This window comes from Enhydra lutris, unplaced genomic scaffold (assembly GCF_002288905.1).
Source record: "Enhydra lutris kenyoni isolate GAN:26980312 unplaced genomic scaffold, ASM228890v2 scaffoldscaffold73, whole genome shotgun sequence".
Taxonomy (NCBI): Eukaryota; Metazoa; Chordata; class Mammalia; order Carnivora; family Mustelidae; genus Enhydra; species Enhydra lutris.
This window is the reverse complement of record NW_019154157.1, coordinates 1,288,316-1,304,521: the sequence shown is the minus strand read 5'-3', so window position 1 is coordinate 1,304,521 and position 16,206 is coordinate 1,288,316. Positions and strand designations below refer to the sequence as shown.

The following is a 16,206-nucleotide window of genomic DNA, read 5'->3' as shown; positions in this document are numbered from 1 at the left end:
AACAGAAAGCAAGAATAAGGTAGCGCAATCTACTAGGTGAACTATAAAAAATTTTTTTAGACTAAATCCTCCTAGTTTACACACACATATAGAGTCAGCTCCCTGGCTTTCTAAATTGACTGTTTCTTTATTGACACAAAGAAATAACAAAAGCTAAAAATCAGGTCTGTAGTCATCTCATATGATAAAATTACCAATTTCTTTCTCCCTTTTGAAATTACCTCCCTTTTAAAACACAGCAAACTCAAAAAGTGAAAAAAAATCAATAAAATTATCCTTTGCTTAATAAATATTTAGTGGCTCAGATAGACTTCAGGCAAAATAGCCATGGACAAAGACAGCCACTGCCAGGAGGAGAATGGCATTGACATTCACTATAGTTCTCCATAAAGGCTTCTCAGCTGTGTCTCTCAGCTTCTTTTTCTGGGCTTCTTCCTCCTCTTTGCTCAGTTTGTGGCCTGTCTTCTGCAAACCACAGAATAAGTCAAAAGCTTTCCTGAGGCATCCACGGGGTTCCTCAGGATTATCTGAAACAAACAAACAAAAAGGACAGACAAATGATCACAGAACATGGGAAATAAAACCTCTGTAAATGTAGTACAGATGACTGTAATGAATGATTACAGCCACTTTTAAGTGTTAGAAGAATCTTTGAGAAAAACATAGATAACTTTGATTATATAAAAAGAGAAAACTTTTGCATTGCATAAAGTTCAATAAAGTAAAAACAAGTAACAAACTGGAGAAAAATATTTGCGTCTTATACCATGAAGGGTTTAATATTCTTAATATACAATGGACTTTAAAAATAAATAATACTTCCATTAACTCCATGTAGACACATATGCATACATAGATAAACAGTTATTAAATTCACTCAAAAAAGAGAAATTTTTTTTTTTAAAGATTTTATTTATTTATTTGTCAGAGAGAGAGAGGGAGAGAGAGCGAGCACAGGCAGACAGAATGGCAGGCAGAGGCAGAGGGAGAAGCAGGCTCCCTGACGAGCAATGAGCCCGATGTGGGACTCGATCCCAGGACGCTGGGATCATGACCTAAGCCGAAGGCAGCTGCTTAACCAACTGAGCCACCCAGGCGTCCCAAAAAAGAGAAATTTGAAAGGATATATATGTGACTATATCTATCTATCTACCTATCTATCATTTATCTATCTATAGAGATATATATAAAATGCAATATTACTCAACCATCAAAAAGAATGAAATCTTGCCATTTGCAATGACTTGGATGGAGCTACAGTGTATTATGCTAAGTGAAATAAGTCAGTCAGAGAAATAGAAATATGACATGATTTCACTCAGATGTGGAATTTAAGAAACAAGACAGATGAACATGGGGGAAAGGAAAAAAAAGAGAAGGAAGCAAACTATAAGAGGCTCAATCATAGAGAACAAACGGAAGGTTGTTGGAGGGGTGGTGGGTGGGGGATGGCCTGAATGGGTGATGAGTATTAAGGAGGGCACTTGTTATGTTGAGCACTGAGTGTTATATGTAAGTGATGAGTCACTAAATTCTATACCAGAAACCAGTATTACACTATACATTGACTAACTAGAATTTATTAATTTTTAAACTAATAAATTTATTTTTAATTTATATAATAAACACACTCTGTCTTAAATAAACACACTCTCTCTTAAACAAATAAATAAAAAATAATAAATAAATCACACTCTCTCTTAAATAAACAATTATTATTTATTAATAATTTATATAATAAATTTATTTATTATTAAAGATATTATTTATGCATTTGACAGAGAGAGAGAACACAAGCAGGAAGAGCAGCAGGCAGAGGGAGGGGGAGAAGCAGATTTCCCATTGAGCAAAGAGCCTGATGTGGGGCTCGACCCTAGGACCCTGAGATCATCACCTAAGCCGGAGGCAGATGCTTTACTGACTGAGCCACCCAAGTGCCCTAGAATTTATTAATTTTTTAAAAAGATTTTATTTAATTATTTTAAAAAGAGAGAAAGCACAAGTGGGAAGGGCAGAGGGAGAGAGAGAGAATTTTAAGCAGATGATGCACTGAGCACAGAGCTCCACACCGGGCTCAATCTCATAACACTGAGATCATGACCTGAGTCAAAATCAAGAGTTGAACAATTAACTGACTGTACCACCCAGCCACCCTGACTAACTAGGATTTAAATAAAAACGTGAAACAACAAAAAAATAGAACTTTGAAATAAAATGATACTGAGATACCACTACTCATCTGTCAGTGACAAAAATTTAAAAATTTCACAATATACTTATTAGTTTGTGTGGAAGCAGGTACTCCCACACATTGGTGCTAGGAAACCATGACTCAACTCTCATGGATGGGAATTTGGCAGTGTACAGCAAAATTGCTTAGTTATTAACCCTTTGACCCAAAACTTCAACTTCTTAGAATCTATCCTAAAGGTAAACTGGTAAAAATACAAAAAGCTCTAAGTACAAGGTTATTTGTTCCTGCATTAGAAAATTTAGAACATAATTCTAAATTCAAATGTCTTTGAAAAACCATAATGAAGGTAAGACTATTCTTGTAAACAAATGGTAAAGAAAATTCTACAAATTAAAAGCTGTGAAATGTAGCAAAGCATTACTTTGAGGAAAATGCCTAGCTTTACTTACTTACATTATAAAAGAAGGGAGCCTGAAAATTAATGAAGAATTATTAAATTTAAATTAGAAAAAATAGGGACACCTGGGTACTCAGTTGGTTAAGTATCTACCTTCCATTTAGGTCATAATCTCAGGGTCTTTGGATCAAGCCCTGCATCAGCATCAGGCTCTCTCAGCAGGAAATCTGCTTCTCCTTCTCCCTCTGCCCCATTCCCCACTCGTGCTCTCTCTCTCAGATGCTCTTTTTCTCTCTCTCAAATAAATAAATACAATCTTAAAAAATAAATTAGAAAAAATAACAACAGAACAAACCCAAATAATGTAAATGGAAGGGTATGCAAAAGAGAAAAGAAGGTAATAAAATAGAAAAGAAGGATAACAATAGAGAATAATAACAAAACCCAAAATTAGTTCTTTAAGAAAAGTAAAATAGGGGGAACTGAGTGGCTCAGTCAGTTAAGAGTCCAACTCTTGATTGTGGCTCAGGTCATGATCTCAGGGTCATGAGATCAAGCGCTACATAGGTCTCCCTGCTCAGCCGGGAGTCTGCTTGTCTCCTTCTTCCTTTGCCCCTCCCCCTGCTCACACACTCTCTCTTAAATAAACAATTTTTTTAAAGAAATGTAATGATGTATGGTGTATACATGGTGACTAACATAATATAATAAAAAAAGTAAAAGAAAAGTAAAATAGACAATTCTTTAGTAAGATTTATCAAGAAAAAAGAGAAATCACAAAAAATTATATTAAGAGTCAAAAGGAAGGCATAGCTACAGAGGTAGTAGAGATGGAAAAGCCAATGAATAGTATGAATAGCTTTATGTTAATATATTTAAAATGTGTACTAAATGGACACAATCCTAGAAAATATAATTTTCCCAAACTGATTAACCAAGAAATGAAACCTCTAAATACCTCTATAGCGTCTCTTTTTCTCTCACACACACACACACACACACACACACACACACACACAGACATGCACACATTCACTAGGCCTAATGCCTAATGGTATAATTAGCAAAATACCAAAATTTCAATGCAGAAATCATTTCAATCTTATTGAAATATTTCTAATTCATTCTATAGAACACTATGATTTTAATACCAAAATAAGACAAAGTATAAAAAAGGAAAACTATATAAGACAGTCTTACTCAGGAACACTGATATAAAAATCTAAAAGGAGTAGAAGACATTTATCCTCCCCTAGATTTGAGGAATCTAAGCCAAACCAAATGAAACAATTACGTATAGTTCAAGACAACATTTCCTGAAGTGCTAAACTTTGTCAATGGTTTTAAAAATACCAGGTATATCTTCCACTCTGATTTGTTTCTTACTGAAACAAAACAGGATTTTCTAGAACATATCTCAAGCTAATTGAACATAACAATAATAATAAAAAGAAACAAATTCACTTTACAACAAAAGCTCACTTCCAGGACCAAATTAATACAATGGTTGTCATTCTAACCATACAATCAACATAAAAAACCAAAGCAGACTTTCAAAAAAAAAAAACAAACCAGGTAAACAAAGATCCACGGGGATCTTTGTTGAAGGAAATGAGATTAGAACCTAGTTTCAAAGGATAACTTTTTTCTCTTAGATAGGAGAGGTAAAAATATTCTAAAGAGCTTGGTATATGTGGGGGAAAAGTGAAGAAATCTGCTTGGCCGGAGCAGGGTATATTGAAGAGAATAGTGAGAAACAATTTTGGAGAAAAAGTTGGGACTAGATGCTAGGTACACCTAATCATGATCAATCAAGTTTGATTAGTTGAACACTTAATACGTGACAAGGAACAGGAGAGACTGGAATTGATTTTCACCTCAGAGCTGGAACACAGATCCATGGATGGATGATGGATGAATTGACAGACAGACTGATAGATAGGTAGGTGAATGGGGATATTTTATTTGTAAAGAGTTGTCTTGTCTTGTTTTATTTTGGAGCGGTAAGATTTTAAAGTTTCAGTTTGCCATAACTGAATAGCTTTTTCAGAAACTGAATTTACTGGCATTAAAAAATAAAGCAAACATAAGTAATTCAGGTACATAGAGTTTCCACATGAAAACCAAATGTAAACCAGGTATTACATTCATCAACATCACCATCAGCTTCTTCATGTCTTATTTCTTTTGGATCTAAATCAATTCGTTCCTCTGTACTGTTCTGAAGAGCCCAGCACAGGCGATACAGCTGCACAGAGACCAAAGACAAGCACATTAGTGATGGGAAAATCTTTACAGTAATATGATGGTACATTTGTTTATTGTGTAGTGCAAAAAAATCAAATGGCACTTAACAGTGTATGTAACAAAAAAAGGTCTTCTACCATACTAATTCACAAAAACACACTAACCATTTAAAATTATTTGTTTTTAACTCTTCCAGTAGTTCTTAAACACTTTTAAGTAATATGCTTAAAACTCTTACTTCTGGATTTATAATTTTATAAAAGTCAAAGGTTTATCACTCATTGTCCTTATCATTCAGCTGTTATTTTTTTTTTTTAAAGAGTTTATTTATTTGCCAGAGAGAGAGAGTGAGTACACACAAGCAGGCAAAGAGGCAGGCAGAGGCAGCGAGAGAAGCAGGGTCCCTGCCGAGCAAGGAGCCTGATACGGGACTCGATCCCAGAATCCTGGGATCATGACCTGAGCCAAAGGCAGCCGCTTAACCAGCTGAGCCACCCAGGAGTCCCTCATTCAGCTGTTATTAGCTGCATCATTATTACTTTCAGTTTGTCTAGTGGTTACTCTTGTAACTTGTAAAATATCTTCTTCTTTTAAAGAAAGATTTTATTTATTTATCTGAGGAGAGAGAGCGAGCATGGGCAGGGATAAGGACAGAGAGAGAAGCAGACTCCCTGGCCAGCACAGAGCAGACTTGGTGTTCAATTCCAGGACTTTGAGATCATGACCTGAGCTGAAGTCAGATGCTTAACTGATTGAGCCACTCAGGTGTCCCTAAAATATCTTCTTAAGCTTCATTTTTAGATTTATCATGTTTAGGTAGTATCCATGTACTGCTATTAAGTTCTGATAACAATTTATGCTCTTACACATCCATTTCCCAGCCAACCTCCAAACTTTTGTCAACTGTGTCATTATTTTAAAGCTGTTATAAGCTTAATAGAATTTTAATTATTTTCTGCAAATGTGATTAATACTTCCATGCTTTATATGTTGATTAGAATTTGAAAATAAAGAGCTATTTATATTATTATATAACTTTTTCAGTGCCATAGATTCAAGACATGTGCTTGGACACAATGAATAAAATCAGCTCTAAGTCATTCCAAGGAAATGGTTCCAAATATCAAATGGGTTTCAAAATTATAACCTCTCATATGTTCTAAGTCATGCTTCATTTTAATTGGCTTCATATTTAGCTCATGACTTTCTTGTACAGATTTACCAGAATTTGTAATTGGCTTTTTTGTTTGTTGTTGGCATAGCAGACACATGCACCTTACCACTAAGATTCCTAAATATAGCTTCATAAGATTTTTTTTAATCCTAACACTTCTTAAACAGTATCTACTTTCTTTATTGAAACTCTTTTATTGGATTTTTAACTTGGACAAGGTAATTTGTAGTCTTCCCAAGGTAAAAAAAAATTATCATTCTGAGATTTCTCTCTCTGTTAGGTTAGGTCTACAACACTCCTCATGACTTCCTCTGAAATGACTATTGATTTTTATCAGTGATTTTGAAAATTCAAACCAGACAGTGTATTTATGAAACTGAAATACAAATTAGATAAAGGGTCTCATTGGACCTTCAGACACATATTTTCTAAAAATTATAATAAATTGTAGTTATTTTTATTGCCATAAAAGAGCTTAATGTTTATATATTTTTAAAAACTAGCATGTTTTTGGGGCGCCTGGGTGGCTCAGTGGGTTAAGCCTCTGCCTTCGGCTCAGGTCATGGTCTCAGGGACCTGGGATCGAGCCCTGCATCGGGCTCTCTGCTCAGCAGGGAGCCTGCTTCCCTTCCTCTCTCTCTCTGCCTGCCTCTCTGCCTACTTGTGATCTCTCTCTGTGAAATAAATAAATAAAATCTTAAAAAAAAAGCTAGCATGTTTTTTAGTGTCTTTTTCACTCAATTCCCAATATTCAACATAAATATTTAGTTATGACTTCTGGTGACATGTCTTTGGTAAAGTAGTTTGAGCCATTCTGTACTTCAGGTTTCCCTTCCACAAATAATATTTACTACTTTCCAAGGAAATACGCAAATAAATATTGCTTCAAAGATTGATTAATGCAAAATAAATGTAATAAATTAAAAAATATTAGTATATAAGCAATATATCTTTTAAAATGAGTATTTTTAATTTTTTTTTACCTTTTTAAAAATTTTTATTTATTCTTTTAAATTTCTTTTCAGGAGGTGGCTGGGTGGCTCAGGGGTTAAACCTCTGCTTTTGGCTCAGGTCATGATCTCAGGGTCCTGGGATCGAGCCCCACATCAGGCTCTCTGCTCAGCAGGGAGCCTGCTTACCGCTCTCTCTCTGCCTGCCTCTCTGCCTACTTGTGATCTCTATCTGATAAATAAATAAACAAAATCTTAAAAAAAAAAAAAAGGAATCTCCACACTTTTCCAAAGTGGCTGCACCAACTTGCATTCCCACCAACAGTGTAAGAGGGTTCCCCTTTCTCCACATCCTCTCCAACACTTGTTGTTTCCTGTCTTGTTAATTTTGGCCATTCTAATTGGTGTCAGGTGGTATCTCAATGTGGTTTTGATTTGAATCTCCCTGATGGCTAGTGATGATGAACAGTTTTTCATGTGTTTGTTAGCCATTTGTATGCAAAACAGATAATCATGTCAAAAAATGGGCAGAAGACATGAACAGACATTTCTCCAAAAAAAAAAAAAAAAAAAAAAGACTAATATTTGCTGGTCTTCTATAGTGCCTTCCCCAGAGATACCTTTTACTGAGAATTTCTGGTGTATATGTTTTAAGGTATTTTGTCTATGCTTAGACAAACGTATGTATGTGTATTTTGTTTTCAAAAAGTGGTATTATATAATAGTATATATTTCTGCAAGTGTTTTTCCCCCTTAACCATATCGTGGGCATTTAAAAAAGCAAATAATAGAGCTTCTCAAGTTCTTGAACAGCTGCATAATATTCAGTGTTCTATTGTGTATCCATTCCACTAGTGAGAGAAATTCGAGTTGTCTTCATCTTTTTTCTACCAAAAGCCTTTGGTAGAGAAAGTCATTATACATATATTTTCCCTGCTTGTGCAAGTATTTATACACAATAAGCTCCTAGAAATGTGGTTGTTGGCTCACAGGGTATGAGAATTTTATTTGATAAATACTTCCCAATTACCTTCCTACAAATTATAAAATTCATACATTCACCAACAATTTTGGAGAGTGGACATTTCCCAACATCCATACCAAAACTTGACATATTAATATTAAACATTTATGCTAATTTGAAAGGCATCTCATTGTTCTATTTTTCTTTTTCCTGACAACTGGTACCTGCTTTTTTTAAATAAAAAATCTGTGTCAGTGTTTGTGTTGCATATGAAATTCTACTTGCCACTAAATAGTACCAGCTCAGATGAGAGCTCTGCTTTGAAGACTTTTCCAAACTCTTAGGCAACACTAATTACTCTCTTCTTGGTATCCTAAAACAAAGATGAAGATTTACCTCCCAAATGCATTGTGAAGTTTTTTTGAGGTTGAAGCCCATTTCCCAATCCCCTGGAAGGCAAAGAACTCTTATTTTAAAATGAGCATGTATCTACTACTCATTACTCACATGTACATCAGGAATGGGTTTTGTTAGCAGGGAAATTCCCAGGATGACCAGCACAGAAACAAAAAAGAGAATGATGGCAAAGTACAGATAGTGCACTTCACAGATGACTTTGGGACAGTCACTGGTAGCCAAGCAACTACTTGTTCCATAGACAAATTCTGCAATCATGTGAATGAGACCAATCACAAGTCCAGTGACTAGACCCCAGAAGGCCCCCTGCAAGAAAATAAGAATAAAATCAGAATATTTAGAAAAGATGAGAAGCTCATTTGAATAGATCATATTTATCATCCTACCTGCTTTCTCCACTAAGAATCAATAATGATCCAGCAATTGCACTACTGGGCATTTACCCCAAAGATACAGATGTAGCAAAAAGAATGGCTACATGCACCTCAATGTTAATAGCAACAAGGTCTACAAGAGCCAAACTGAAAAGAGCTGAGATGACCTTCAACAGACAAATGGATAAAGAGGATATGGTCCATATCTACAGGGGAATATTACTCAGCCATTAGAAAGGATGAATACCCAACATTTGCATCAACATGGATGGAACTGGAGCACTTCACATTAAAAAAATCTCTTTTAATCCTCAGAACAATTCTATCAGTTAAGCACTATGATTATCTTTGTTCTACCCAGAAACAAATGGTTTGCTTAAGATCACAATGATATAAAATGGTAGAGCCAAGATTGGATCCTGTCAGTCTTACTTCAAAACTTGTGTTCCTCTTCGTCATGTCCTGTATATATAATATTTTGTGAGAAATGTAAAGACTGTACTATAAGTGTGCCCTATATATTTACACACTTCAGTAAGAATGAGGAATTATAACTGACTACGATTATAATTGAGATGGGCTTTGAGTTGTATAAACAGGGTGGAAAGAATGCATTTTTCTACCAGTGAAAGAAATAATTTTCTCACTCTAGTTTGAAAGAAGTTTTCTGATTTTTACTTACTTGTTCATTAACTCTTTTACAGAAGATGGCAAGCAGGAAGACAGCTGCAACAGGAGGCCCGAGTAGCTAGAAATTGCTTCTATATAATGGAACAGTTGTCCATTTTGAGATACCTGCACTAATGGGACCCACAAAATGCTGATGACAATTAATAGAATGATAAATAGCCTGGCGAGAAAACAAAATGATTTAAATATTAAACAAAAGTATTATGGGTACTTCTATTGTGCTTTTGTTCTTGAATTCATTCTCGTGGTCATTCACTGATTTTCCAAATAAAATCAAACTCCCAGGGGCATCTGGGTGGCTCAGTCATTACGTATCTACTCAGGTCATGATCCCAGGGTTCTGGGATTGAGCCCCACATCGGGCTCCCTGCTCAGTGGGAGGCTGCTTTTTCCTTTCCTACTCTCCCTGCTTGTGTTCCCTCTCTCACTGTGTCTCTCTCTGTCAAATAAATAAAAATCTTAAAAAAATCAAACTCCTTGACCTCACATGAAGCCATGCCATGTTTAATGACCATTGGTTAGCAAAATGCCAATAAAAAAATTGCTTGTCTATAATTAGTAACAGCAGCTTCAACTATAAGGTTAAACATCCATTCATAATAGTTCAAATGTCACCAACTTGTTAATAATTCTCTAACGCAATTTATGTAATATATTAGAAAAAAAATCACACTATTTCTATGAGTAAGTAATTATTTGTATGATAAAGAAAGTGATTCCCATTTTAATCTTTTTTCCTAGCTTGAGGAAAACTAAGTCAGGCTTCCCAGGTTAATTAAAATATCCTTTATTCCAAAATGCTGAGTGAATTGGCCAGAAATGTTAATTTGTGTGTTTTACTACTTGAGTACCTTGGCAGGTAGAAAGAATTGGTTAAAATATTGCTAAAAACTGCTTAGAGGTTCCTGGGGTACAGGGAGAATGACTAAGGTTAAACTCCACAATATTCTGTGCTTATTGTATAAATAAATGAACAATTTATTGGACTTTTGTTACTTCTCTGTGCTCACCTGAAACAGAGCTGTTGGGGAGACATGAGGGACAAGCATTTGAGCAAGAGACTGAGGCACAAGTGTCTCACTGAAGCTTTGCCAAACTTCTGCAACCTTGCAGTAATTAAATGTGATAAACCATGGAAAGTCTGAGCATGATTCCTAGATAATAAAGTTTAATGAACAAATAATGCCCACTACCCTTGTTCTCCTTGTTATCATCATTGGGAAGCAAATAATGTACCTACCTTTCTCTCTTATCTTCAGTTGTTTTCCATCATATGTGGAATAAAGTCCAAAGTCTTGTTATAGCTTATATGGTCCTACATAATTTCACCTCTAGTTACCTTTTAGACCTTGGTTCTTATCATGCTTCCACTTGCTCATCATGTGCCAACCTCACCTCTGCTGTCCTTAAATACACTGCACACATGACTGTAGTAAGAATTCAGCACTTACTATTCCATTCCCACAAAGCCACTGGGTTTACTCCCACACTTCCCTCAGGGCTTCCCTCAAATGCCACCTCCTCAAAGAAGACACCCTGAACAGCTATCTTGAGTGGTTAATCCTGCTTTAATTTTTTCCCTAGCACTCTCTGTCATTAGACATAGAATGTTTATTAATTATCTATCTTCCCAACAAAGGCATAAATTCTACAAAGCAGGAAATTATTTTTCACATGTATGTCCTTTTTCATATTTGTATTCTGGGACCTAGGAGGCATTTAATAAGAGAGAGAGAGAAAAAATTCATTAATTTATTATTGAAACTTAAAAAGCATTCATACCCAAGATCATATGCCTATTAGTGGACTTCTGCTTCTTGGGCTTACTGAATTCAGGTCTTAATGCTTTCTCTACCAAAAAACATAGATCCCTTACTGTTCTTCTATAGCATTTTTCCAGAGTCAAAATCTGGACCAAGTGAGTCCTTGGAATTTTCCCTGGAAGTGCTTAATTTACTAAGCAATTTTTACTGTCTTCAGTAAACTACTATCTTTTATATATGTAGTCAGTTTCTCTTGATGCCCCATTTCTTTATTTTTTGACATCTTAATTTTTTTCAGTGTTCCAAGATTGTTTATGCACCACACCCAGTGCTCCATGAAATACATGCCCTCCTTAATACCCACCACCAGGCTCACCCCCCACCCCAAAACCCTCAGTTTGTTTCTCAGAGTTCACAGTCTCTCATGCTTCATCACCCTCTCCAATTTCCCCTAATTCAATTTTCCTTTCCTCCTCCTAATATCCTCCATGTTATTCCTTATGCTCCACAAGTAAGTGAAACCATATGATAATTGACTTTCTCTGCTTGACTTATTTCACTCAGCATAATCTCCTCCAGTCCTGTCCATGTTGATTCAAAAGGTGGGTATTCATCCTTTCTGATGGCTGCATAATGTTCCATTGTATATATGGACCATATTTCTTTATCTATTTGTCTGTTGAAGGGCAGCTTGGCTCTTTCCACATTTTAGTAATCATGGCCATTGCTGCTATGAAATTGAGATACATATGGCCCTTCTTTTCAGTACATCTGTATCTTTGGGTGGCAAAAATTTAACAAAACAGGAAACAACAAGTGTTGGAGAGGATGTGGAGAAAGGGGAACATTCTTACACTGTCGGTGGGAATACAAGTTGGTGCAGACACCACCACTTGGTGCAGACAAGTTGTCTAGACACCACTAGACACACTATTTTGGAAAATAGTGTGTAGATTCCTTAAAAGGGGGTGGGAGGTTGGGTGAGCCTAGTGGTGGGTATTGTGGAGGGCACGTATTGTATGGAGCCCTGGGTGTGGTGCATAAACAATGAATTCTGGAACACTGAAAAGGAATTTAAAAAAAAAAGGAAAGAATTAAAAATAAAGCTACCCTATAACAACCCATTTCTTAATGAATGCAGTTGATAAACCACCCTGTAGCAGTGTGTGGATGACTTAATTTGGACTGCTTCATGAGATGTACACAGAAACTTCTAGAGACAATGTATTAGCCTATGAGAGTAGGTGGGAAATTTATACCCCACGAAAAACACTAGAGTTTCATGAAGATGTAAGTGGAAGAGAGTGTGATGAGAGGAAGAAATAAGAGACAATCAGAGAGGCATTTGAAAGTCTGAAAAAGCAACTATTTCATTTAAAAGTATGGTCCCAAGTTTTGTATCTGGAAAGAGATAAAGTTGGGTTAAATGTCCTCTTAATGTTCCTTCCCCATTCTAGAATTCTATGATTTATTTCACTGAAACCAAAGATGAGAAGGCTCACTCTTATTTCTGCACTTTTACAGAGAAATTTTAGACAAAAATCAGGATGCTCTCACCGTCCTGCTATAAGAAGCTCCTTCTCTGATGCCTGTTTCCTAATCTTGGTGTAGAGGTCCATGGTAAAGAGGGTGCTGGCACTGTGGAAGATGGAGGTCAGGGAGCTCATGAGAGAGGACAACATGACTGACATCATCAGACCTCGCAGTCCTAGGGCCAGATGAGAGTGCAAACATTAGCTAGAAATGAGACTCCATGATTTATGAGGATCTTGCCAAACCAGAGAGTTGTTGAAAAGTGTCATCTGGAACATTTACTAACTGATGCTCCTGTCAACATATATCATCATGTGGCATTTCCTGCATATTTCCTGGTGATTTTAGAATAATCCAGTATATAATTTTAGTTATAAATATAAATTTAGAGATAATTTGCTGGAACTTAAATTTTGGAGAGAGGAAACAGTGTTGGGCCATCTTTCTTTGGGCGAGAACCTCTTGGTTTCCTGAAAACTTAGGGAACTGGAGAGGGAATACAATAGTAGGTAGTTCTGTTGAAGTTTTTGGTGGGAAAAGCAAGTAATTTTGAGATATTATGGTCACTTCTCCTCCAATTCTTTCTGTTTATTAGTAATGCCCCTAAAACTCTTAGGACCAAGTTGGCATGAGGTGGATGGGTGATGTCGTTTGTGGGTGGTGCTCCCTTCCTCCTGACAATGCTTATGTGTGTCAGGAAGGAGAAAGATCACAGAAGTGTTAGCTGACTTTTGATGGACCTAAGGTACAAGAGCACCTGGTTGTTGCTGAGCTCCATATTCTGCTTTGCTTCTGACCAACCCAGATCACCTTTTAGTATCCTAGTAATTTACTTCCTTTTCACATGTGTAATTTATTTTCTATCTCATGAAACTACAATGCAAGTTCCAAATATGGGATTTTGTGCCTATTTCACTGATATTTTCTAACCATCAGGGCACTATCTGGCACATAGTAGGCACTAAATAAATAGTGGTAAATTGCATAGGTTGGGGTCTATTATTTGGGTATAATTGGTCTAAAGAAAGCAGGATAAATAGTTAACTTCTAGTTTTCTGAATTTATAAGTTTATGTCTATGCAACTCCTTTTAAAAAAGATTTTATTTATTTATTTGAAAAAGAGAGTGAGAGAGAGTGAGTGAGAGACAGTGCAGACTCCCTGCTGATCCTTGGACTTCAGGAACATGACCTGAGCCAAAGACAGACACTTAACCGACTATTCCACCCAGGCATCAAAGATGAGAAGGCTTTAGTTGCAACACTTTTATTGACAAATCCATCACTTAAATTCTCTTGATTGCCTTGGAAGACATCTTAAATCCAAAGGAGTAAAATTCTTCTAATAGGAATTATATCTGATTCATCTCTGTATTCCCCAGGGTCAGCACAGGGCTGATAACCTATGTAAAGTGCTCAAGAAATGTCTGATGAAGACAATTGAATTAATGGAAGTTAGAATTATTGAGCATTATACCATAATCTTTCCTCATGGCCCATCTATAGACCAGGTCTGTGTGGCAGTCCCAGCATTAACATTTTTCTTTTTTTTTCCCAGCTTTATTGCGGGATGATTGACAAGTAAAAATTGCATATAGTTAAGGTGTACAATGCGATGTTTATGTACACTGTACACTGTGATATGATTACCACAATCAAGCTAATTAACATATCCATCCTCTCACATAGTTATGGTTTTCTTGTTTTGTGGTGAGAATACTTGAGATCTATTCTCTTAGCAAATTTTAAGCATACATTTTTGTTAACTATAATTTCCCTGCTGTCCACTGGTTCTCCAGAATTTATTCATCTTATAACTGAAAGTTTGTATCTTTTGACCAACATCTTCCCATTTCCCCCACCCTCTAGCCCCAGCAACCACCATTCTACTCTATTGCATGAGTTCCACTTCTTTAGATTCCACATATAAGTGACATTATGTGGTATTTGTCTTTCTGTAACTGGCTTATCTCACTTAGCATAATATCCTCTAGGTCCATCTATGCTGTTGCAAACGGCAGGTTTTCATTTTCATTTCTACACTTCTATCTATCATCTATCTATCTATCTAATCTATCATTTATCTTTTTAAAAATTCTGTTAGTAACCATACAGTACATCATTATTTTTTAATGTAACATTCCATGATTCATTGTTTTTGTATAATATCTGATGAGGGAGCAGGAGGCTGGCTGAGGACAAAGCAAAAGCTGTCACCTTGCACCCCCTCTCCACAACTCCCCTCCCCTCAGTAATATATGTGACATTCCTCAGGCACCCCTGACTGCCATAAACAAGAAACAAATAGTTAACTTGCAGAGATCACAATCCTACAAGACAGGAGTCTCCCTTGGTTTACAAATGTCCTAGAGATCTACAAACAAAGAAGTTACCTTATCAATAGCACAATTTCCAGAGGCAAATAACTCAGTTCCTCAAGCCCTAATGTCACCCTCCTCTCCATAAACAAAACTGAAGGAGGCTTAGGTAGAAGGAAATGTAAATATAGTTAAATCTCTTCTGAACCTAAATCTCACTGACAAAGACACTTGATAGCAGGATTGTGACATCCCACCAGGAATCTCCCAACTATCTTGATGTTAATGGCTGGCCAAAAGACAACACTGATCAAGTATCCCAGCACCTTGTAGGCCCTTTTTAGCATATGAAAGCTCTGTTGAAACCTCCCTTCCCCTCACCTTCCCCCAACCACAAGGTACATAACCTGCCATCTCTCACAACCCGGGGCAGCAGCTCTTTCTGTCCACGGGTCCTGTCCCCATGCTTTAATAAATCACCATTTTGCACCAAAGATGTCTCAAGAATTCTCTCTTGGTCATCGACTCTGGACCTCACCTAGGTTCTAGAACTTCATCAATACCCAGTGCTCCACACAACATGGGCCCTTCTTAATACCTGTCACTGGGCTAACCCATCCCTCAACTCCCCTCCCCTCTAAAACCATTAGTTTGTTTCCTGGAGTCCATAGTCTTTCATGGCTCATCTCCCCTTCAGATTCCTCCCCCCTTCATTTTTCCCTTCCTTCTCCTATTATCTTCCATGCCATTCCTTATGTTCCACAAATTAATGAAATCATTCTATCATCTATCATCTATCATCTATCATCATCATCTATCTGTCATCTATTGTCTATTATCTATCTATCATCTATCTATCTATCTATCTATCATCTATCTATCTATCATCTATCTATCTATCTCTATCATTTATCTAACTATCATTACATTTTCTCCATTCATTTGGGCATGGACATTTTCTTACCATCAGGCATCAGTTCCAGCACCATCATTGGGTAGGCATAGTTACTGCAGCCAACTTCAACGCCACAGTGTTTCACACATTCAGAAGGCACAACACAGGCCACTTTCTCTGAGGAGGAATTCAGATAAGTATGTTCAGTGAGTGTGGCCCAAACAGGTAAGATCTACAACCATTGAACATAGAAACAAGTTGTACATTATGGGTGAGAGGAAAGACATTTGCA

At 36.5% G+C, this 16,206-nt stretch overlaps 1 protein-coding gene across 1 annotated transcript in view; it reads right to left on the bottom strand.

Moving 5' to 3' along the window:
- Positions 1-312: 312 nt before the first annotated feature.
- LOC111160068 (low affinity sodium-glucose cotransporter-like) overlaps positions 313-16,206 on the bottom strand; it is a 64,716-nt gene continuing 48,822 nt past the window's right edge. Inside the window, 7 exon segments of the mRNA XM_022522878.1 lie at positions 313-527; positions 4,737-4,839; positions 8,434-8,649; positions 9,400-9,461; positions 9,464-9,567; positions 12,728-12,878; positions 15,984-16,091. Coding sequence (XP_022378586.1) covers positions 313-527; positions 4,737-4,839; positions 8,434-8,649; positions 9,400-9,461; positions 9,464-9,567; positions 12,728-12,878; positions 15,984-16,091 — 959 coding nt within the window.